This window comes from Lepidochelys olivacea, assembly GCF_965140295.1.
Source record: "Lepidochelys olivacea isolate rLepOli2 genome assembly, chromosome: 9".
Classification (NCBI taxonomy): Eukaryota; Metazoa; Chordata; order Testudines; family Cheloniidae; genus Lepidochelys; species Lepidochelys olivacea.
Window position 1 is genome coordinate 85,023,460 of NC_140419.1, and position 25,608 is coordinate 85,049,067.

General features: G+C 41.9%; 1 protein-coding gene across 1 annotated transcript in view; it reads right to left on the minus strand.

The window, feature by feature from the left end:
- TMEM164 (transmembrane protein 164) overlaps nucleotides 1–25,608 on the minus strand; it is an 86,597-nt gene that overhangs the window by 33,147 nt on the left and 27,842 nt on the right. Inside the window, exon 2 of the mRNA XM_084639564.1 lies at nucleotides 9,109–9,158. Coding sequence (XP_084495690.1) covers nucleotides 9,109–9,158 — 50 coding nt within the window. The remainder of the gene's footprint in view (nucleotides 1–9,108; nucleotides 9,159–25,608) is intronic.

Sequence of the window (25,608 nt, forward strand, 5' to 3'; positions counted from 1 at the left end):
GGAGTAATTGGTACAATATCTGGAACATCTGTTTGTATCGTTCTAGATACTCGCGGAGGAGATTTCAAGATCTAACACTTGTATATTAAAACACACTGCCCCAGAAAAGACACTGACTGCTTCAAAAAATTTAAAACATACTTTAGAGCAGAGATCCCCAACACGGCGCTTGACGGGGTGTTTATGTGCCCCCGCCTAGTGACACGGTGTGAAAACTAGTGCCCAGCAGGGGAGAGAAGCCGCAGCCCCGCACCTGCCGGGGACAGAGAACTCCAGGGCTGCAGGCTGCGAGTGCCGGTGTTCTCTGTCCCCGGCAGGGGCGGGGCCGCAGCTTTTCTCCGCATTACCCAGAACTGCCAAAAAAAAAAAAAAAAAAAAAAAAGCGGCTTAGACTGCCGCTGCCGGAACTGCCAAAGCACCAAAAAAAAAAAAAAAACCACTCGGACTCTGCCGCCACAAGAATGGTGGACAGAATGGCGCCCCAGGCACTTGCTTGCTCCACTGGAGCCGGCCCTGTAGGTGAGCATTCTTCCGCTGCACTGATGCTGCTGTTTTCTCATGCTTTGCGATTTTTTTTTTTTTAAACACATTTTGGTTTTAAAAAAAATGAGTGGTTCAAATAAAAGACAATGTACGTATTATTTCAACGCAGAGTGGGAGGAATCCTATTGTTTTATTGAAAATAAAGGGAAATGTGTTTGCTTATTGTGCGGTGGTACTGTTGCAGTGCCGAAAAAACAATGTCAAACGCCATTTCCAAACTAATTACAGCTCTTTTGACACTTGCCATCCACTTAAATCTGAGTTGAGAAAGAAGAAAATGAATCAACTCAAACCAAACCTATCCGCCCATCAATCTGTTTTCACTAGACAAGTGGTAAAGTCTAAAAGTGCTACTATTGCTTCCTTTAAAATTGCTCATCTGCTCGCAAAGAAGAAAAAACGTTTCAAGATGGTGAATTGTTGAAAGAAGCATTTTTGACTGGTACTGATTGCCTGTTTCAAGGATTTCCTAACAAGCGTGAGATTTTGGCAGCAATACAAGACTTGCAGTTATCAGACAACACAGTTACGAGGAGGATACATGCAATTTCAAGCGACATACAAACTCAGCTAAAGGATGACTTGGAAATATGTGACTGGTTTTCACTACAGTTCGATGAGTCGACAGATATATTGGATACAGCACAGTTGGCAGTTATGGTGAGGGTGGTATTTAGTGACTTCACCGTAAAAGAAGAGTTAAGTATTGCCTATGAAAGGGTGAACAAAGGGTGAGGACATCTATAATTTATTCAAATCATACTCAACATCAAGTAGTCTGCCACTGCACAAGCTGTCTGCGATCACCACTGATGGGGCACCAGCAACGATGGGCAGCGCCAATGGATTCATTGCACTCTGCAAGAAGAATGAATCCTTTCCCAACTTTATGTCTTAACATTGCATTATCCATCAAGAAGCTTTGTGTGTCAAAGTTCATTCTTTTCAACACATCGTGAATGTCGTTATTAAAATAATTAACTCTATTTGAGTGAAACCTTTGCAACACCGACTTTTAAAGGCCCCGTTGGAAGAGATTGATGATAAACAATCTGATCTTATCTTGCACACAGAAGTACAATGGCTGGGCAAAGGTAAAGTTCTTGCACGTTTTTTAAGCCTAATTCAAGGGATCAAAGAATTTCTGAACTCCACAAATCAGAACTTCGAGCAACTAGAAGACTCCAGCTCGTTAATGGACTTGGCTTTTCTTGCCGCCATCGCTGACAACTTGAACATTTTAAATCTTGAGCTCCACGGAAAAGACAAACATGTGGCTCAAATGATAGGTTCTGTAAAATCATTCAAAGCAAAACTGATCTTGTAGATGTCACATATGAAGACGAAGTCTCTCATACATTTCCCAAGTCTGAAGAAAATAGTATGTGACAGTGATTTTAACCCATCACCATGAGCAAATTCACATGGTAAGGTGAAAGATTAGTTGCCGAATAATTTAATTAATACCTTTTACATGTAAAATTACCTTTTTTATCTTATGGAGTCATATTAAATATTAAATATGACGTTTTTCGTATTATTTAATGTACAAAATAAGCCTTGAAAAATTGTTGGCGCCCGCCACACTTCTGAAAACATGAATGTGCGACTGGCCACAAAAAGGTTGGGGGCTAGTGCTTCAGAGTAAGACAGACAAGACACAAGATGGAGTAAGACTGATGCTGTAACCAGCAAGTGAAACAGAATCAGATTTCTATGGTTTGCTCCATGGTTGATGTTTTAGTCATAAGCTTTATGTGTTAGCGTTCTTCCCTAAGCCCATTACTTGCCTGGCCCATTTCTTGACATTCTCCCTCTGAGCAAACAGTCAAGTTACTAAATAGAAAGATATATTGACCTCAAATTTATGAGAAAGTTCTTTGAGTGCACAGGGCACTGGAATGGGACTCAGGAGACCTGGTTATACTCTTGTGGCATCATTGGCATAGCCACTGGGAGTCACTTCACCTCCATCTCCCCTCATGCCCTGTCTATTTAGACAGCAAGCTTTTGGGGACAGTGGCTGACCTTTACTGCGTTTATACTATATGTCTACTACAGTGTGAGCCCAGTTATGGTTAGCAACTCTAAGTGCTACTCTAACTTACATAATTAAATTTCAGGAACAGGACAAACATTCACACCAACAAGCTTATCTTGACCTGTGAGCAAGAAGGGGCAGAGGAGATAAGCCCGCAAATCTCATTGCTGAAAATGCTAACGTTAAAATCTCATTACAGGAAGAATCCCAGATTCTTAAATAAGGACATCCATACAAACCAGAACTGACAAGGAGGTGAATGACTAAAAGGTAGGATCATTTTTGAGCTCACATCTGTGGAGTAAACAGTAGGAACGTATGTATCATTAGAAACCAAAACAAAATTTTAGCCATCTGGAAGCCAGTATTAGATTTTTACACTAAGGTGGGCTGCCACCCACAGGCTAGAGTTTCTGCTCATTATCAGGTTGACGAAAAGCATCTAAGAGTTCTCAGAAAATTGTTTTATATAGCTACTGCGGAGATTGATGTTGTACAGTCAATTAATGCCACTAATGATCCACATGGAAATGCAATAACTTCTTGTTCTTACATTTCACAGTACTTGAACTGAACCGAGACCACTTAGACTTCATTTCACACAAGCCACCACAGCCATCAGAAAGTGAGGTTTTACAGTCTCTACCCAAACTGAGCTGGACCAGAAACAATGACCATGGGGTACAAGGATTTGTATCCTGTTACAAATCTCAAGTCACACAGTCCCCTGGACAAACTCATTAAAAATCCTATCAGGGCTATTTGGTCTGTCCCCTTTTAACATATCCAGTCACTTTATTATAAACACTTTACCTTTTATCTCTACAGGCAATATCCTGCCATCCTTACTCAGGCAGAACTCCTGTTGAAGTCAAGGAGTAAGGACTGCAAGATTTAGCCTCATATAGCAAGGGTTCAAAGACATGCTATTTTATCAATCAAACTAATATGGAAATTTCACAGGGATTCATGCTAACAGTTCTAATAACCTTGACCAAAGAACATGGAAACTGCATTTATCACTGTAGGTTCTCTCGAGTGACATACTGTAAGGGATAATCCAATTACACATATTCTTTCCTTTGGACTCTGTAGGGACAATGTTCAATTAAAATAAAAATGTCTTTGCAAAGCACACCATAAATCAGTCACTGTGATTTCAAAAACCACACAATACCAGGCACATCAGGGTGCAGGAACAGCTATTACCAGACCCAGGAAAAAGGGTGGTTTTCATTTTTAAAAAGAAAAAACAGTTCTGATTGAAATTGGGGGAAATCAAATGAAGGTTTTTTTAATGAGACTTTGCACTGTGTTCAGCAATCCAAGAGCCAAAGGCCAGTGTTCCCTTAAGAAAGTCTACATGTTCACATGGCGAAAGGAAAAGAGAAGGTCCATGCACAAGTGTAAGCAGATTCTATTATAATATAAAAAGCTAATCCTAAATGCAATAAAGGAGCCTGATATCTGGACATTAGAGCACAGAAAGCCCTCCAAAGAGTAGACCACCCACATTCCTCTTTTAAAAATTCCATCCACTCATACCACTTAATTTTCAGAATCCCCACTTCTTCCAAACTGACACACAACCTGTGAAATTAAAATACTAATTTTTCCTCTCTCTCAGAGGCAGGGTTTTATTGGGGTCAGGACACATCAGAATGGAGACTGCAAGAGGAAACCAAATCTTAGGCATCAGTTACAGAGCTGATCATTGGCAGAGGACATGTATTTTGCATATCTGAAACAAGAGAATGTAGCTTTTGCAAAATTCGGTACACCCAAGACCACACAATAGAATCCATACAGTGTTCACTCCCTTCTCCTGATTGCATTTTGTTTTTGAATTTGCTGCAAGTCATCCACATAAGAGATTTCCTTGGAGTCAATATGGCATTTTGAAAGCCTATTCCCTGATATTAAACGTAAAATGTCCAACAGCTCTCACAGTGAGCATTTTTTGTGCAGACACTCGCACAGTAATTAGCAATACTAAAGACTGGGTGCTGAGAAACAGAAAAGGTTACTAGCTGGGGCAGAAAAATCACGTTACTAACTCTTTCCACTACCCCACTATTGTGCTGGAACGTCACACATTCTAGGCTCTGCCAATATGTAAGGAGGATGACTAAGAACTACGACTTCATTTTGAAAGCTCTGGCTTCACCACCAACTCTCCATGCCACCTTCGGCAAGTCACTTAGCCTTTCTTGTGCCATGGTCTCCCCATCTGTGAAATGAAGAGAACGTGATTTACCCAGCTTTATAAAGAGCTTTGAGAATATTTGCCAAGCCTGGCTCAGATGAATGCTGGTAGTCCTTTGAGATCCTCCAGTGTACACTGCTAATGCTAAGTATTATTGTTATCCAACAGGAATACTTAAAAGCTCCTTATGTATACCAAAGCCATGCTCCATGAGTTTACAGCATAACGTCACACCAGATTAGCCTCAAAATAGGCTTGTTACAGTTTTACGGACATTGGGAAGAGAAAGTTTTATTTTTCTGTTCATGTAGCAATAGAAAATCAGCACAAATCAGAAAGCCTCTGAAGAGACGCTATCTATGAAAATAATAAAAAAATAATTCCTCCCATTACTCTCCTCCCCTCCTCCGCCTTCCCCCAATAAAAACAGTTAGCTGAGAGTATGGGCATTACATCACTCTCCACCTGCACTTTGAAAAAAATACAATTCTAGAGAAAACATGAAGCCCATAGTCCTAGCTGAGCTTGACCCTAATGGCGAAGAAGGAGAGGAGCAAAACTGGCTTTTCGCTTTTCCTATGCTGGAGCTGCCAGATGTTAATGTGGCCCGTGGCACAGGATACAGTAATCTGTTGGCTTCTCTAATTTGTACCCAGCTGCCCAGGACAGATGGGCCGTTGCCTCAGCAAGATACCGCTCTGAACATGCTCCCTCCCTCAAAAGGAGATGTGAATTGCCACAGCAACTCTATTCCTGCTGTAGATTCCCCTGTGGAATTCCCAGGGATCCCTTACAGCAGAGGTTCTCAAACTGTGGTCTGTGGATCACCAGTGGTCCGCGAGCTCCATTCAGGTGGTCCGTGGATAGTTCCCTCTAAGGTGTGCACCTAAGCAGCCACTCACGAGAGAATGAAGAGCCACCCACCTAATTAGTGGAGCTGCACAGGCGTGGCTCCACTAATTAGGTGCCGGGACCCTGGAGAGGACACACAGGTAAGGTGAGGTGGTGGCCTTGGGGGGAATAAGGGGTAGGTGGGAGGGGACAGTGGGGTGAGAAGAGGGGGGCGAGGGGGATTTGGGATGTGCAGGGCTGCGGCAGCCAGAGAGGGCACATCAATCGCATTAGGAAGGTAAGACTACTAATTTCAAATATAAGTTGTGTGCTTTTATTTGTAGAACCAAAAACAAACGTTAATTATTAAGGTTTTTTTATATAGCACTTTTATCCAAAGCGCTTTACAATAGTTAGCTAACGGTACAAGCAACATTTGGAAAGATCATTAAGTGGTCTGCTGAGACCCTCAGCAATTGCAAGTGGTTCACGAAAAAAAAGTTTGAAAACCACTGCCTTACAGTATCTTTGTGGCTTCATTACGCTGTATGCGTAGAACAACAACGAAGAATCAGGTTCATTGCCTTTCAACTGCTATAGGTTACGTCTACACTGCAATTAGACACCTATGGCTGGCCTTTACCAGCTGACTCAGGTTCATGGGGCTCAGGATGCAGGGCTGTTTAATTGCAGTGTAGATGTTTAGGCTCAGGCTGCAGTCCAAGCTCTAGGACCCTCCCATCTCGCAGGGTCTTAGAACCCAGGCTCCAGCCCAAGCCTGGATGTCTACACTGTAATTCAGGGGTTCTCAAACTGGGGGTCGCAAGGTTATTACATGGGGGTCATGAGCTGTCAGCCTCCACTCCAAACCATGCTTTGCCTCCAGCATTTCTAATGGTGTTAAATATATAAAAAAGTGTTTTTCATTTATAAGGGGGTCGCACTCAGAGGCTTGGTATGTGAAAGGGGTCACCAGCAGGGCTGTCCCTACCCATACGCAAAGTACACAGCTGCGTAGGGCACCAGGAAATTTGGGGCACCACATTCTGCATGCTGTTCCAGCCCCTACCCCGTCTCTTCCCCATAGACCCACCCTCTGCTCCGCCCCAGCCCCGCCCCCACTCCACCCCTTCCCCAAAGCCTCTGACCCCGCTCCTTCCCACCCAGCCCCGCCCCTTCCCTGCAGACTCTGCAGCAGGGCAGGCACCTAGCACTCACTACGTGGTAAGTGGAGTGACCCGGCCCCAGCCCGGTCTGTGCCGCCAGTGAGTGCTGGAGGGCGGGTTCCACCTGGCCCCCAAGCCAGCCCGCCCCCGGCGAAGGCCTGCCCCATCCCCATGGGGGGACTCTGTAGGGCCCGAGAATAGCTAGGGATGGCCCTGGTCACCAGTACAAAAGTTTGAGAACTACTGCTGTAATTAAATAGCCCCACAAGCCTGAGTCAGCTGGCATGGGCCAGTCATGGATTTTTAATTGCAGTGTAGACACCCCCAGTGGTGAGCTGGAGCCGGTTCGCTGGAACCGGTTGTTAAATTTAGAAGCCCTTTTAGAATCGGTTGTCCCACGAGGGACAACCGGTTCTAAAAGGGCTTTTAAATTTAACAACTGGCCAAAAGTGGCACCTAAGGCACCCACTCTGTGGGTGCTCCAGGGCTGGAGCACCCCCCAGGAAAATTTGGTGGGTGCAGAGCACCCACTGGCAACTCCCCGCACCCGGCCCCAGCTCACCTCCACTCTGCCTCTGCCCCTGAATGCACCACCCCGCTCTGCTTCTCCACCACCCCCCTCAGCTTCCCACAAATCAGCTGTTCACGCAGGAAGCCTGGGAGGGCTGAGAAGCAAGCAGCGGCTTCGCGCTCAGGCCCAAGGAGGCGGAGCGAAGGGGAGCTGGGATGGGGGACGGGGGGGGGCATGAGGAGGGCCGGCCATGCCACAGCAGGTAACCCAGGGGGACCGAGAAGCAGAGCGGGGCGGTGCGTTCAGGGGCGGAGGCGGAGCGGAGGTGAGCTGGGGCTGGGCGGGGAGCTGCCGGAGCACCCACGGAGTCAGTGCCTAAGGCGCCACTTTTCATATGATCAGTGGGGGGAGCGGCCATTCCCCCTGCTTCCCCCCTAGCTATGCTACCCCGCCCCTAGGAGCCAGAGGGACCTGCCGGATGCTTCCTGGGAGCCGCCCCGGGTAAGCACTGCTGGGACTCCTCACTTCGCCCCCCTGTAAGGCAGGTCCCTCTGGCTCTTAGGAGCGGGGCGGGGTGGGCACCCACTACGGTGGCCCACGAGACCCTCCTGCCCGGATCCGGGGGCAGTCAGGGGACAGGAGTTGATGGGACAGGGCTCAGTGGGGGGGGAGCCACAACCCCCTCGTGGGGTGAGGAGGGAACTGGTTGTTAAGATTTTGGCAGCTCATCACTGGACACACCCACAGTATCCCAGCCCTTTCAAATTCCTCTTGCCCTGCAGGGCGAGTTCCAATGAACGGTGAACTCCTCCAATACATAAAAAATTACAATGCCCTCTCTCTGAAAAAAAGGAATTTTAAAGGCCCAGGACTGTGCACACCTGGACTTTGAGATCAGTACTTACTGGGATTTAAATGTGGTGATGTTAATCGTTGCAAGAATGTCATTGTCTTGCATTTTGGTAACTTACGGCTTCCATCTTAAGTAATAACAACAACAATACATAGCTCACATATGGTGCTTTAGATCCATAGATCTCAAAGCACTTCACAAATGGAGTTAAGTTACATTATTTTACAGATAGGGAAACTGAGGCACAGGAAGGTGAAGTGACTTCCCCACGTTACTCAGCAAACCAGAGGCAAAGCTGGGAATAGAACATAGGTCTCACAAGGCCCAGTCCAGAGCTCTCTATCCACTGGGTCACACTGAGTTTCTTATTGGAAACAGAGTGTTACTGCAAAAACTCTAACTTTCAAGTTAGCACCAGTAAGTCATGTTTTAAAAAAAGAAATTAAGCTTTAAATATTTGTCAATCTGTTTGAGCAACTGGTAAGAATTTTGGTACAACTATTTAATGTTTAACTCTATCTTTATGGCATTTAGAATGATCTGTTAATCCTATAGAACCTGCAGAATGACGTAGAGGAATTAATCATTTTAAAAAATGGTAGGGGGAGATAATCAAAGGGCATAAGGCATGTGATGTAGATTACACAAGCCCAGAATCTAATCAGTGCAAGAACACCCGCATCCATCACTGAGTTTGCTGGGTCACTGCCTATTGCTAGAGACATCAAACACCCTTAAAATAAGGAAACAAGTTTAAGTATGGCAACAAGCCCTGATTTAAGTCATGTACACTTTCAGACAGCCTTCTACTTTTCATTCCAGCCAGTTCTGGGCTACAGTGCATGACACACAGAGCCCAGATATATAATTTTAAAACATAGCTGAAGTCAAAGCATTACAACCTATATACATTATGCAAATAGATAGGAAAGCAGTAAGAGAGAGAACTGATGTTACCTGAACAGAATCATTGCACCACGACATGGGGGACAGGCGAGGAGAAAAATCTGAAATATTAAACAAAAAAAGCTGGTTATCGATATGATTTTTTAAAAATTAATTTCCTCAACATTTCTCTCCTTCTCCCACATGTCACAGATAGTCCATCCAGTCGGAAGTTGTTCCAGCTACAGCAGGCCTTTGTACCAGGAAAGGGTTTAAAAATATTATCAAGCTAAAGATTCCACACCACCTTCACATAGATCTGAGCAGCAAAAGTGGCATCTAAAACTTTATTTCCCCAAGTCCAAAGGGCTCAAGTCTGATGTCCAGGCCATCTCTAATGCTCCCCCATTACAAGAGCTCCTCAAATACTGTTGCTGTGCAAGAGCAAACTACATCATTATTAATTATTTCTACTGTGATAGCTGCCAGAGCTCCAATCAGCAGCAAGGCCCTGTTGTGCTAAGTCAGGGATTCCCAAACTTGGTTAGCGGCTTGTTCACGGGTAAGCCCCTGGCAGGCCGCGAGACGCTTTGTTTACCTGAGCGTCCGCAGGTACAGCCGCTCACAGCTTCCAGTGGACATGGCTCACCATTCCCAGCCAATGGGAACTGCGGGAAGAGGTGGCAAATACTGCAAATACTGAAGCTAGTTATCTAAGGCAACAGTGGTGATTTTCCAAAGCACTGGTATGAACTGCAGCAGTAAATGGATATACATTTCCTGAGATCAAGGATAATGCAATGATACTGGAACAGCAGACAAGGTGGGTAAAAATTGATGATTTTTAAGAAAAAAAAAATGGATTTTTTAGTATAAATTAACTAGGTTTATTTTTTAAAGAAAATCAAATTTAATATAATTTAAAATTAAATTTCAAATTGACAACCTATGGTAAGGCCTAGCCTTCTTATAATATATTAATATAATTTAAATTAAATAAAAAAATGATATTAAGTAGTACGTATTTTCTGCCAAGTTTTAAAGACAGTCAAATTACTCAACTGGTGGAAGTTGTAGTAAGATGAGGCCCTGAAACATAAACCCTTGGTATCAGGTGCCTGAGGCCTGAACCAAAGGAATGGTCAAGACTTTGTTAACATAAAGCAAAGTTAGCTGTGAGCCACAGGCAGGCCCTGCTCAAAAAAGTTGGCAAGAAGGCGGCTGCTAATTGGATGTATACACATATCTAAAGGGTATCAAGCACTAATAGGATAAACATGGACCAGGATGGCAACAGAACAGACCGGTACAAACACAATCCACAGAAATAATGAGGAACAGGCTGACCCATCCTAAAAGACAGGCTCAAAAGGATAATATGATGGATAGAATTGTTTGTTCGAACCAACATGTACTAGAAGAGAGGCAGCACCCCAACACACAGAGTGATTGTACCTCGATACGTCAGGAGTGATGTATAACTTGTTTGTACCTGTGTATAAGAATGCAACCCCGAGTGGATGTCTTTTTCTGGCCTAGTGGGCAGTGGAGAATCCCACCACTGACTGAGCTGGTCCATTGTCAGGGAGCACATATGTACTAGCAGAACTGTAGACATCTGATCCGGGGAGCTAGAGACTGTTTCGTTTGGCAATAAACCTGGCCGGATGCCTTCGTACCTTATCGGAGTCTGTGGTCATTGGGTGGTTCACTCGAGATCTGCTGTGCCAGCTATCTGTGCAGAGCTGGGACAGCACACAGGGAGAACACACACACACACACACACACACACACACACACACACACACACCTGTTATCAACATTGAACAGAGTAGAGCACCACACCGGTGACATCTGACAACAGATGTCACTGACAAGTCACCCAGGACCTGAGTCTCTAAACCAGCTTTTGACAGAAGTAGCCTATTCTGCAGGTGCAGTAACAATATTTTCATCTCGGTTTATTCAGTCAATTAATTCAGTTCAGTCAATTAAGAAAACAATTGGGAGTTGAAAAAAGTGGGAAAGCTTGTTTTCTCTTTTCCAATCTATGAATAAAAACTAGGTATGAGAGGATGACATCTACTAGTTCTAAAGTCATCATCCCCCGGTGCTGGAATTCAAATCCAATTGTTCAAATATTTTGCATCAGCAAATCTTAACCAGGATACAAAGTGATTAATATCGCTAGCGGAAAGAAGAATTACATTTTAACACCTATTGCCTTCTGGTGCAACACACACAAGCACCAAACTAGCCAACATCTTAATATAATTTGGACTGCAGAACAATTCAACTTCATTACTTTGCCTTCGTGAATAGAGAGCATCAGTGGAAAATATCTTCTATTTGGTTAAAAGGAGGATCCAATGACTTCTTTTGTTGCCAGGCCAGTACTCCAAATATCAAATTGCTCTATGTGAGAACTCTTTCTCCGAAGTGAAATATCAGGTATATTCAGCAAACATACCTCTCTCTGGTGCTGCAGGGCATGTCTGGTATATGCACCTGGTAGATGTTCAATTTAATTACTACCAGACCATGACCATGCTACAGCAACAGTGGGAAGGTTAAACAACACAATATTATGAACTGTGTCATTAGAATCTGAAAGTGAGCCTTTAACCAGACAGCTATTGGTACAGTGAATATTTGGATTCCAATGCAGGTTTTTAACAGGGTAACATACACTGGATTATTCACTCACTCAAGTTATTTGCTTCATTCATTCTATCAAATGAATGAGTCTCAGTTACTGTTTGGAGCATTCAAAATCTCATCTCAGTCAGCAGACAGAATGTTTGTGGTTGCAAAGTACAAAAAAAAGATATCAATTAAATTTAACTGAAAAGGCCTCAAGTCACTTACTTACCAAGAAACCTCAAAACCAAATCAGAATTTCTTGCATTAAAAAAAGCAAATCATTTTACTTCATTATGTTAACGATCAAGTTAATCCAATGGCTGCGTAGGAACAGTCCAATAACTGATGCTTTGTGTGCAGAGGCAAAAAAAGGAGCATACTTCTTAGATGATATTTTCCCGCATATCAGTTGAATAGCGTATAGCCCCTGTAGGACTCTCTCACATACACACACACCAAGGATTAGGCAGATTCTGCTTTGAATTAAACTTTCCAAAATGGGTTTAGTGGCTGCATTAGCCTACTGTCTGTACCGCAAAGATACTCATGTTGCACAAGGGAAATATTAAAATACTAAACTAGCTCCTTGGCCTTTTATCGTATTTTACCCCAGCAATCTTGACATGTTATACAAAGTGACACAGACAGAAGAGAGTTCTTGAGCAGAGCAGTTAGACACATTTTAAATCTATCCCAAGACACTAAAAAACCCAAAACCTTAAAGAGCCAGCGCTCGGGGCAGGGCAGGGGCAGCGTGCAGAGCTGCCGTGTCTCCACCTAGGAGCAGCTGGGATGTGCCACTGCTTCTGGGGAGCCACATGAAGTCAGGTAGGGAGCCTGCCGACCCCGCACCAACCGGACTATAAACCAGAATTTCAACGAAGATCAGAAATGCCGGTTTATAGAGCTTTCTGGATGGTAAAGTGCCAGATAACACAGCTTTTACTGTAGAAGTTAAAGCCATGCTGTTGCACAAGTGTGGTAACTTAGTCAATCATTCTGCACAGGTATAATTCATAAAGTCAAAATGGCTGAGAACTTAAAAACTGGACAGTAACACACCTCAGATGTGATGACTGAACCTGGTGATACTCTAAACAAAAAGAGCTCTCAACCATACTTGCTGCTATTTCCATTGCTTCACATTGACTCAGACATTCTAGGTTTCAAAGCGACACCGACAGAGTGACAATCCTGGCATATTATACCCAGGATCAGCTGAGACTTGAACTCTGGGGTTACAGCTCCAAAAGCAAAGACCTCTGTCACTTGAGCTAAAGGAGCACTCTCTCAGCAGACAGCAGTTGTAGATCTTTTATCCTGTCTCTGTTGATCACAAACTAGGGAGCAACATTATCCATACAAAACCAGTGCATTACACACAAACTTTGGGGTGTTTAAAGTCTGGATCCAAATCTGAATCTTGCACTTCAAGTATGGTTAGAGAAGCGCTCAAAACCAAAAGGGTGGTGGGTCCTCTGGGGGAAAGCCTTGATTTTTTCATACTGCAATAGAAGCCTTCTTTTCATGTAACATTTAAGTTTCTATGTAACGAACTTTCCTCTTTTTGAACAAATAAATTCATTTAATTTAAGTGGGCTCTATCATGCATTGTTTTCAAAGAATATCTAGGCACTATAACAGCTTTGTTGGCACTCTCAGCTGGGAATGAGACTTCAGTAGTTCAGCAGAGGCCACAAAATAAATTGGCAATAGAAACTAGACTACTTTACCTGCACCCTAGCAGTGGGACTTTGAGGCAGTGGAGAAAAGGAGTTTGCTGTGACCACTCCACAAATGGTGTGTTTTCTGCATCGGTACAGTATCTAGACCTGCCCCGGGACTTTTCCCCAGCATTGAAATAAATACACAGTTAAGATTCTTCCATTTAGTTCAAACTTGTTAGAATACAAAAATAAACTATTAAATTATGCAGCAGCCATTTTCTAACATATCCCTCGAGCGCATTAAAATCAATACAAGATGGAACATGGCAAAGGCACTAGGTTAGAGCCTGAGCACCTGCCAAGGAGTTGAATTTGCAGGAGGGAGATCGGAGGATGGATTTAACTCAATCCCTCTTGAGCAGCTAACCACTTTGCACCTTGTAAGAATGTGCCCCTAACAAAACCAAGACGATGCCTCAGAGAAATAAAAAACTAGTCTGAAAATCTGCCAACTTGAAAAAACATTCAGTTTGCCAAGCCAATGTGTAACCTCAGCACCCAGTTAGTGCCTTCTTCTGCAGGAGAGAAAGGCAGACACAGCCACTACCACCCCCCCAAGGAACTGAGAGCAAATCTGACTGATATCCGACAAATCTTCATACGTGTTTAAAAAGTGACATTTCTTCAAAGGTATCCACTCACACGTGAAATGCCAATATGATCTTTTTTAAATGCTTGGGGTTGGCAATATTGCTCACTTCAGTGAGAACTGAGGGTATTCATCACCTTATAGGGAATGGTCTTTCTCCAGCCTCATAAGAAGCCTGTGAAATAAAAGACATGTTTAATTTACATCCAGGTCTCATCACTGTCTCCATTAGAATTGAAGTTTTGACCCATGGGGACAACTTCCCAAATGACAGAAGCTAAGAATCCTCTAAAGAATATTTTGTCAAAAGCTACTGGCCAAGGACAGATTCTCTGACCCAGCAGATGGTACAAACCACCCGCAAGATATTCCAAAGCTTGCAGAGGGTATTTTTTTTTGTGTTATTTTAAAGAAGCACTGGGTATTCTGCGCTGATTAGTGTTGTCATAGCCATACAATTCACAAGTTAACAGTTCAATATGTTAAAGCTGGTTAACACAGTAGAAGCCCAATCATTCATGAAAGGTTAGAGAAAGCACAGCAGAGATAGGGGAAGGACAGCAGAATTTTGATAGGAATATGTATTAAACTTCTTTTAAATGCATGTTATCTATGTAAGAGGTCAAAATGCCTCACTTCAGTCAATTGGGTTAATTTCTACTTTGCTTAATTGTGCACAGTCTGTATTTTATTTACCAATAAAGCATATTAAACCCTACAATTAGGCACCAAGACTCCTGTCTCTGCAGTTACACAAGCCAATGGAATTACTCAAGTGTTCAAAGCTAAGCGTGTGAGTAAGATCTTGTAGCACTGGGGCTATAATCACTGTTTCCTTAAGAGGGATGTATCACATTTGCACAGTAGTGTCTTTGGAAGAGCCATTTTTAAAGCAAGCATCAGACAGAGACAAAACATTTCACAGTCCAAAATTTTAAGGCAGCCTCAGCCCCTGAAAAGGAGGGTTCATGAAAATAGGTGACCAAAAATTTTCTTAGCAATTCCAAGCCATAGTAATATTCTAATTAATTTACCTTTGGTCATGCATACAAACTTCACACACCTATTTCTTAAAACAAGAGAGTCCAAAGCTAGTGATTGGGGCACAGGACTAGAGGTCCCCAATTTATGGCCATAAGGACTGACTCCCTATATGACCTTGGGCAAGTCACAAAGATCTATTTTGTGAGTTGCTGAGCAAATCCAGAGTGCCCTCAATTCCCAGTGATGTTGAGGATACTGAGCACCTCTTAGAAGGACAATGCTCAGCACCTTGCAAGATCGAACTCAACGTCTCCCCTACAGATGCCCCAACCATTCAGAAGTTAATGACACTCCTCCCACTGCGCACAGAGGATTGTTAGGATTAATGTTTGTAAAACACCGAGTAATAATGCTCCTGGCATGTTTCATCTTTACGCTAAACATTACACACTTTCCCCACTCATGTTTAGTTATTGCTTCCTTTGGGAATTTTTTAATCCCTCAAACTGCGGCCCAGACCATTTTTCCCATGGGGACCATGACAACTTTCTGGACAGTACTTAAAGTGCCTGGATTTTCCTCTAGCCACCAAGCACATTAAAATTTGAAGTACATTTTCTTACTTGCATTTGACAGAGGGCCTGTAATTTCCTTCCCCTGCTAAAAAAGTATTCTGAAACAATATTTCTAGCCCCTTTAGTTTAATTTAAAAATGTATTTTGAACTGATGGTCTTAATGGTAGGAATTTATCATTGTGGTCCCATGTACCTTGTGGTTTTGTTTCCCATACACTGCATGTTTAAATTGACAGCAGTTTGGCAGAAGGCAGATGTCACTTGAGAAGTAAAGCTGATGCCACATGTTGCACAGGAGACACACAAAGTGCTCTCCCAATGGAGACTTCACTTTTGTTTGGTATTTCCCTTAATCTTAAAAAACAACAAACAAACAATATATGTATGTGGTTGCACTTTGTATATGGGAAACAAATGGTCAAAAGAAAAAACAGGCCATCAAACTGGACCAGCCATTTCCTATTGTGGCACACACTGCAGAAAGATCCAATTACTTAAAAGTATATGAAACATTGTAACGTAACTCTCTGCAGGATGGCCGACTTCCACCAGAGAAGAACAAGAAATGGCATCTACTGAAACAATTCTGTCACTCTAGTAATTACAAAGATTGATCTCCCAGCCTGGGCATATAGATCTAACAGAAAATACATTCACTGCAATAGAGGCAAGTAAGGAAGTATTTTCTTAAGTAAATACAGAAGAGAACAGAATTCACTGCTTCTCATTTTCAGGTCAGCCTCTTCAGCAGGAGACAGAGCTGCAGGGCTTTATGGGGGTTACTGAGGCCTTTGATATTTTTAGCTTCGCAAGTCTCTCTCTTGGGACTGACCTTTTAAAGCAATGTGTATGTGATCCCCCTCCCCACCTTCCCAAAAGTGCAGATTTACCTAGAATGCCCAATATGAACATTTTAAAATAATGAATGTAAAACACATACGTTTAGACACATTATTTTTCAAGTCTCATGTCAATTAAATACTTGTATAGCATCTTTCACCTTAGCATCCAAAGTGCTTAACACACTAAGCTTCACAACCTCCTGGCAGAGAGCTGGGATGGTGTATAGGCAAACACGTGTCAGATTTCTAAACAAAGGTATCATAGGATTGGTTTTAAAATTATAAATGATGGCATAAGTACCCTCGGCTTGCTATCTGCTCAGTCTTCTGAAAATTTCTAGTTTTTACTGGGTATCCTCAAAGGTTTAAAGACGGGTATTTATATACCTATTCCCATACTGGCATAGTCACTCACATACCAGCAACTTGATACCTATCCTTACAGCAGGGAACAGCTCCATGGTACAGTAAAGTAAACAGACACAGAAAGTCTTCTACCAAGTGGCGTGGCAGTGTGTACGCATCTGCAGTTTGATCGCAGAAAGCTGCTTTACTGTGCAGAAACTTGCCAGTGCAGACAAGCCCTTAGTCTGGTCTGCCATGCTTCCTTTTCCCAGATCAAAGGTAATCTAAGTCACAGGAAAGGATCCTTCCATTTGAAGACAGATGCACTGTGCTCTACAGGAAAATGAACAAACAGGATCAAATTCAGTTTGGCTTTTCACCAGCATAACAGAGATCAGTATCTGGCCCCTATTATTACACTCATAAATCAGCCAAAGAGGAGCATCATCATTCCATGTCAATTCTCCTTCCCTCCCAAGCAAGGAGCAGTAGCTGATGGAGGAAAGCAGGCAGAGGATGCAACCTTGGTTTCACTATCCTCCAGTAACACACAGCAGAAGGCACATTTCAGGGTGGCAACGATACCGTCAAAATGTCAACCATCCATTTCCCAAGTACTGGAAGAGCAGCATTTTTCAAAACATACTTTCGCTGCTTGTGGGTACCTGGGCAGGAGTGACTGGGTGGGAAGAGAAGGATGTCAGAAAAATGTTACATTTGCTATTTAAAGAATCCCCTGCCAATTCCCTTCCTTTTTAAAATCACTAAAAGGGGAATACAGCTACCTAGTTATTCAGCTCAGAGGAAATATTATGATTAATTAGGAAGGATGGAAGGACGGATGGACGGATAGATGGAAAGATTATTTTTGTAAACTCTGAAAATCCAAGTGTTCAAGAAATGGGAAGAAAGAAAGAAAACCCAACGTACTCCTTGACAGGACAACAAATGTATTTAGATAAAAGCCAGTGACTTTGTGAACACCTATTTAGCTGTTGTATGTACAAGCTTTGTATAGGGATATAGACAGTCAGAGGGTGGCCTTCAGCAGCAAACATATTCTTTACTAACAGATGCATCAGCTTTAACAGTGGTAAAAACCAGGACTCAGGCTATACAAGTCTCCAAACTAAGCTGGCATGGGGTGGGGGAAAGCCAGCAGAGAAAGAAGAGAAAATCCAGTGGAGGGTGGGAGGCCTGAGCAACAAGGAGAAATGATTTTATTAAACTGCACAGAACTCTGTTAACAAAGTCGACACATAAACCAAAAAGAAGGTCATCCAAAGCAAGAAAATGCGGCATTCAGTCTACCATCAAGCCTTACGCACCCCCCCTTAAATACCACTCTCTTCAGAAATAGATATTCTGGGGGGGGGGGGTGTTTGTTTTTTTTAAAACCATGAATAATTGCAAAGGAACAGAAAACAGCTGGATGAACAGATCATAAACAAACAGATCATACTCAATGAATCTCTCTTCCCTCACCCCTACCCTGTTTCACTGCTTACAGAGAGCCAAACATTCTCAGATTTGTTATTCAGAATTAACCGGAAAAAAATTCAGCAAATTCTTCTTGGTCTTCAAAAAGTTTAAGGATATTCAAAGGTCATGCTGATAGTCATATAAGTCATGCGATACTGCTTCTGTTTTCTGGTGGTTAATTACATACATCCTAACAACATGAATTGCAAATTGCATATCAGAATGTAAAATTTTGATTTTACATTCCTGGTTATACAATTGGAAATTTGCTTCCAGCAAATATTTAAGTTTGAAATTTGTCCTTCATATTTATTCACACCAGTAAAGTTTGACTGCTAGAATACTTGCCAAAAGCAAATGTAGTAAAAGTAAATTTATTTATTGTTTTGAAATATATAATAGGAAAGTGATTGCAGTATTCATCTAGCTCTTCTACTAACAGCCCAGCATTTTTGTATTTGCTCTGATTTCCTTGTCTTTCTGAGGTTCGAGTAGCCCCTTTACACCATTTTCTCACTGTTTGCTCTTTATAGCACTTTGTGCTTTGATTGTCCGGTCAAATTTGGCAAAATAGAAACGTTTCCATTACTTATTTCTCCAGTCCAAACAGAGAGTTATTTAAATAAGTGTCTCCTGCAGTGTTTGCAAATAAAGCACTGCAGCAATGGGCCAGTGGCATGAGATCTTAAAAATGAAGTTGACTAACGACTTTTAAACAAGTGTGAAACTGACTAATCTACTCTCATTAACCAGGCTGAGAGATGGAAAAACTAAACAGAGCACTGAACAGTCAATTAAAATGGAAAAAAACCCTGGAATCTAACATTTAATACCATATTTAAGGTAGTAAGAAAACATTTTTAAACCTAACAGTGCCTCTTTAATGCATTTTGTTTTCACATTTTACAGGTCTTTTTTGGTGGGGAGAAGGAGGCCAAGTTTATTATGTAAACTGGCCTTTTTACTAAAGTGGCACTATTATAACCTCCACATACAGGGAATTTAGAGGAGCAACTGCATGAGGCACTGCATTTGGAAACTTGTCTCCAACTTATTACCAGGCTATTACTTAAGAGTTTTCCAATTGTCTATTTTAGGAGTGTTGCTAGATTTAAAACTATGCTGTTGAATGTAGATAGCAAGAGGCTGGAGAATGTGCTGAAGCCTGGACTAAGGCAAATCTGATCTAGCTGACTAGGCCTTCTATATATGTCACAGGTCATGAAAAACTCTGGTGTGGGGCTGTCCATTAATCGCAGTTAACTCACACGAGTAACTCAAAAATATTAACTGCGATTAAAAAAAATTCATCGCGATTAATTGCACTGTTATACAATAGAATACCAATTGAAATTTATTAAATATTTTTGGATGTTTTTCTACATTTTCAAATATATTGATTTCTATTACAACACAAAATACAAAGGGTACAGTGCTCACTTTATTTTTATTACAAATATTTGCACTGTAAAAATGATAAATAGTATTTTTCAATTCACCTCATACAAGTACTGTAGTTCAATCTCTACTGTGAAAGTGTAACTTACAAATGTAGATATTTTTTTTTTGGTTACATAACTGCACTCAAAAACAAAACAATGTAAAACTTTAAAGCCTACAAGTCTACTTGGTCCTACTTCTTCTTCAGCCAATTGCTAAGACAAACAAGTTGGTTTACACTTACAGGAGATACTGCTGACAGCTTCTTATTTACAATGTCACCTGAAAGTGAGAACAGGCATTCACATGGCACTTTTGTAGCTGGCATTGCAAGGTATTTATGTGCCAGATATGCTAAACATTTATATTCCCCTTCATGCTTCGGCCACCATTCCAGAGGACATGCTTCCAGGCTGATGATGCTCATTAAAAAAACTGTGTTAATTAAATTTGTAACTAACCTCCTTGGGGGAGAACTGTACGTCTCCTGCTCTGTTTTACCCACATTCTGCATATATTTCATGTTATAGCAGTCTCGGATGATGACCCAGCACACGTTCGTTTTAAGAACACTTTCACGGCAGATTTGACAAAATGCAAAGAAGGTATCAATGTGACATTTCTAAGGATAGATACAGCACTCGACCCAAGGTTTAAGAATCTGAAGTGACTTCCAAAATCTGAGCGGGATCAGGTGTGGAGCTTGCTTTCAGATGTCTTAAAAGAGCAACACTCCGATGCAGAAACTACAGAACCCGAACCACCAAATAAGAAAAATCAACCTTCTGCTGGTGGCATCTGACTCAGATGATGAAACGGAACGTACTGAACGAATGGTAAGAACATGGCTTGACATGACTGCAAAAGAAGATTCTGTGAGCAAAAGCCTTCTCTTAGCATCGGACAGATGGCAGAGGTGAAACTGACTGGCTCCATGCTGCGTGTATGATCAGTACTGATCTTTGGGTCAGCAAATATGTCCACTTGAAAGCAAACAACACTTGTAGAACATCCTGAGTGGAGCATGGGCTGACCGGGGCATCTCGACCCTGTTGAAGGACATCATGCAGGAGGCTGAAGTGAATGATTGATAAGGAAGTAAACGTGGGTTAATGTTCAGTTGGCACCACTCTGCAGTCTCCTCCTAAAGTATTAATTCAGTAAAAATTAGTAGCCACACGCCCACTGGGCACGCTTTTAAGACATGTGACTCCTTTGAGGAAAAAAAAGTATAAAAATCAAACAAATTAAATTACTGTTGGGGGAATTCCTTAATCGACATTTGAAGATGCTGCTAGACAGAGTAGCCAAAACTCTGCTCCGTGGGCTCGAGTAGGACTGTGAGCCAGAGGGGTCTCCAAGCAGCCAAGGGGCCAACACCGGCTACAACAGTGCCACGTGAACTGTTCTCACTTTCAGGTGACATTATAAACAAGACATGGGCAGCATTATCTCCTGAAAATTGTAACCAAACTTGTTTGTCTGAGCGATTGGCTGAAGTAGGACTGAGTGGACTTGTAGGTTCTAAAGTTTTACATTGTTTTATTTTTGAATGCAGTTAATTTTTTGTACATAGTTCTACACTTGTAAGTTCAACTTTCATTATAAAGAGATTGCACTACAGTATTTGTTTTAGGTGAATTGAAATATAAACTATTTCTTTTGCTTTTTACAGTGCAAATATTTGTAATCAAAAATAAATATGAAGTGAGCACTGTACACTTTGTATTCTGTGTTGTAATTGAAATCAGTATATTTGAAAAGGCAGAAAATATCCAAAAATATTTAAATGATATTCTATTATCGCACGATTAATTTTTTTAATTGATTGACAGCCCTATTCTGGTGACAGACAGTGTTGGTGTAAGAGAATTTCTAAAAAGAGCAGCTCAGAAAGTTTCTCCATTGGTTTCCACTTAAACACAAGAGCTCATTTTATAAGAGAGTTCTTGGCTGGGTTTTCCAAGCTCCTCTGAGATTTGATGGATCTATATTTTTTCAGCTCGGATCTCTATTCAACCACATCTGGATTGTTCTGCATTTCAAAAATCCTCCAGCGACTAGTGGTTCTGAAGCTCCCTACTGCTATTCTCCAAAGGATGAAACACTTCTTCTGAAAAATATATAGACCAAAGAGTACAACAGTATTACTACATCTAAATTAAAGGTAATTTTGCCAGTTGCCTTTTTTCAGACATTTAGACCTGGATTCCATCTGTCTATTAGTAATGTTACCACATCTACTAGTGAATATCCATACTAGATGGGGGAAATCCAGTGATTTTTTTGTATTATTTGGCTGAATGCCAGCTATAAGTAGTTTCACTTTTTGGCACTTGGTTTTCAGGATATTTGTCTTCCGAGAACCAACAAGAGCTTCAAGCTCTCCTAAGACTAAGTTTCTTATCTCCATTTTACAGGTGGTTAAATTCAGTGAGAGAGGTTAAGTGACATGGTGAAGTCACAGTGAGTGAATGGCAGAATAAGAGTACAACCCAGAAGTCCTGACTCTCAATGCTCTATTCTTAACTACAGTACTAGATTACATTCCCTTTCCTATCTATCAGCAGATAGGCAGGCTTTAGAAGTCAATCAAAACCTCATTTATGCAACACTTTCCTTTCTCAACAGCTGAGACTGAGAGGCTTGTTGTGACGGGTCTGGGCCCTTTGGAGTGTCACCTAATGTGCTGGGGTGCCACTAAGTCAGCCTATTCTGCCAACCTGGGCAGCTTTTGTCCCACCTTCCCCAACACATTAGTCAGCAACGCTTATCTAACACTGGGGAAGAAGTAACCTACTAGTGGCAGAGAGCTTGTGCAGATTATTTTCACCGTGGAGCAAGGGAATGTAATGTGACTCTTAAATGACAGTTCCTTCCCTGAACTGTTCCTGAGGTGCCAGAGCTACATGCTGCCTGAGACAGGAGGAGATTTGTAGATCTTTATGATCAATGTCATTACAGGAATGATCAAGGAAATGAGTCTCTCCCTTAGGGCTAGATGAGGGAGGGGTGGTAAGACAGGTTACTCTAGTAAAAGCCAATACGAGTACAAGTAGGTCTTGTGGTACATATATGTAGACTATGCAAGCATGAGAATGGAAGGAGTGACATAACTCATCAAGCTTGTACTTGGGGATAGGGAGAGTCTTGTGCGGATATAAAATCTGTATCCGTATCTGATCCGTGATTTGCAAAAATGGTCTGTAGATATCTGCATTCGCAGATATAAAGCGGATATCCACAGATTTGCGGGCTCTAGGGATAAGGAGAGCTGTGGCAAGGCTGACGACATCTATCCTCTAATTGTGCAGGAAAACCTACGGTGTTGAGAATAAAAACATGCTTTTGGGGACATTCCAGTGCCATCTTCACTCGTATTGAGGCCTATATTCCATTCTATTATCACTGACAAATGTATACAGAGAAACCCTTTTTAATTTAGCTTCACTAGAAACAGGTGGGGAAGGAAGAGACACGGTCAAACGTAGAACGAAAACTGGTAAGACTATATTCATACTTCTAGAGCGGCACTAAAAAAACAAACCATTTAAGTAACTAGCAGGTCCTTTTAACTCTATGATATAATTAAAAAGAGGAGGCAATCGGGCACGGTCCTACTCATGTATCCCCTGCATGAGCCACAAAGGAGGGAAAGGAATCCCCACTCTCCTAACTGCTAGAAGAGAGAAAGCCCAGGAGAGAAGTTACAATTCATGTTCAGATTCAACAATGTCCCCTTTACCTTTCAAATTGTTTTTTTTTTAAGTTCATATTTTGAGACAAACAAAACTGTAGGCTCAACAGCTTGACACAGACAGGTAGCAATTTAGAGTTTATAACTCTTGTATTATTTAACAGACTAGAACAGCCAGTTTAAAAGAATACAGGTTGTATTTTGACAGTCATCAGTTTGACTATACTGTGGGTTGCTTACATTAACATGGACCACTTTGGGGGAGATGAAATGGAAGGAGGAACAATGACATCTGAGAGAGAGAAAATCTGTACTTCCTCATATCCCAGCCACCAGCAGCCCTTTTACTCTGTAATGACATCTGCATCACTGCTCCTTTACTTTGCTTCTCACAGGCTGCCCTCCTACAACAAACACCCTTTGCCAGTACATGAGTCTCCCACTCTCTCTTTGTTCAGACCCCCCTTGCAAACATTTCTTCTGCAAGATCCACTAACTAACTCCTATCAATATTATCCCACCCTCTCCCCAATTTAGGCGTTTCCCAGTGTTTTCTTGTCAGATTGTGTTTCAGAATGCAACCTCTTTGGAGCAAGAGATGGTGTCTTTATTCATGCCATAAAAAGTGCAAGCATACTGCTGGTACTGAAACAAATGCTTAATGGAGTTGAAGTTAACATATGTATATGGTATCAATAAAAGACATTTAGTTCTCCAGTGCTAGATCAATCATGGACTAGATAAACATTAATAATGCAAAAGATTATGGAAGAGTAACTATCCACTGAAAAAGTACTGGGTGACTTTCTCCTATAGTTTAAAAAGCAACTTGGTCATCCCTCTTCTCAAGAAGCCCTTATAAAATAAAACAAAGATTACCCAAGCCATACCAAGCTACTCTACCACATTATGCAGCTTGAGCTGCTGGGATAGCAAATTGATCCACAGGCACAAGAGTTCATTTATCCACTAAACTTAACCTCCAAGCTACATTTGGGGAAACACTTGCATGTGTTCAACTCTTCTGTTTTTCTTCTCTACAAAACCAGCATGCATTTTAGTTACTCTAAATGAGTCAAACCAGAGCTACATTAAGCATTATTTTGTTTTTTAATTTATTAAAATAAACTGCCACTTGCACATCCCATTACATCATTAACTAACTAATCTTCACAGTACCCATGTGGGGGAGTGTAGATCCATCATGTTGCATGTGGCCGATTAATGGTATGTGAGCTGTCTCATAGGAGAGTAAAGTTTACTTGATTATGAATAAGGCTACGATTCTGTCACAGAGGTCATGGATTCCATGACTTTCTGGGACTTCTTCTGGGGCAGGGCTGGAGCAGCTGCCAGCCCCGGGGCCGTCAGAACAGTTGACTGGTGGCCAGCCCCAGGGCCACCGGAGCAGCGGCTGGGGTTGGGTCAGCTCCCTGGGGCTGGAGCAGCAGCGGTCAGCCCCTGCCGCAGGAGCAGCAAGCAAGCCAAGGATGCATTTTGTTTGTTCCCCCCAGGGTATTTTTAGTAAAAGTCAGGGACAGGTCGCAGGCTTCCATGAATTTTTGTTTATTGCTTGTACTAAAAATACCCATGACAAAAGCTTTAGCCTTACTCATGGACTAAACGGCATCATCTGCAAACAATGGTGGATAATGCAAATAATCCACACAAGCATTAACATGAGTCTGGAAGACTCAGCTCACACCCCATTCATGAAACATACCACCTATTATTAATTTACTACAGCTAAATCAATCAGGTTATTCTCTCCTATGACTAATGGACTATTTGAATTAGGGTCAATCTCAGTATAACCTCAAAAAAAAAAAAAAGGCTCAAGTGAGAAAGTACACACTGTGTGAGAACAGAACTGGCCACACTTTGAGGATGTTTGGATGCAGCATCTGTGTTTGGGCCCTTACATCTAGTACCCAACAAAACAAAGACAAGGCCAAGATTTACAGAAGTGTGTGTTTAAAATTAGGAACTTAAAGATAAATTTTTCAAAAGTGCTTACCTGACTTCGGAGTCTAGATCTCGCTGAAAGTCAGTGGGACCTAGGCACTTTCTAAAATGTTACCCGAAATCCCCAGTTAGGTATTTACATAAGTGCCGGATACTCAAAAAGTGTTCAGCAGTCGCTTAATTTCTTAAAACAAATAAACAAACCGCTTATGTAGGTGCCTGTACATGAACTCAGGCACTTGTGAAAATTTTACCTGAAGTCCAATTGACTTTCAATAAGTT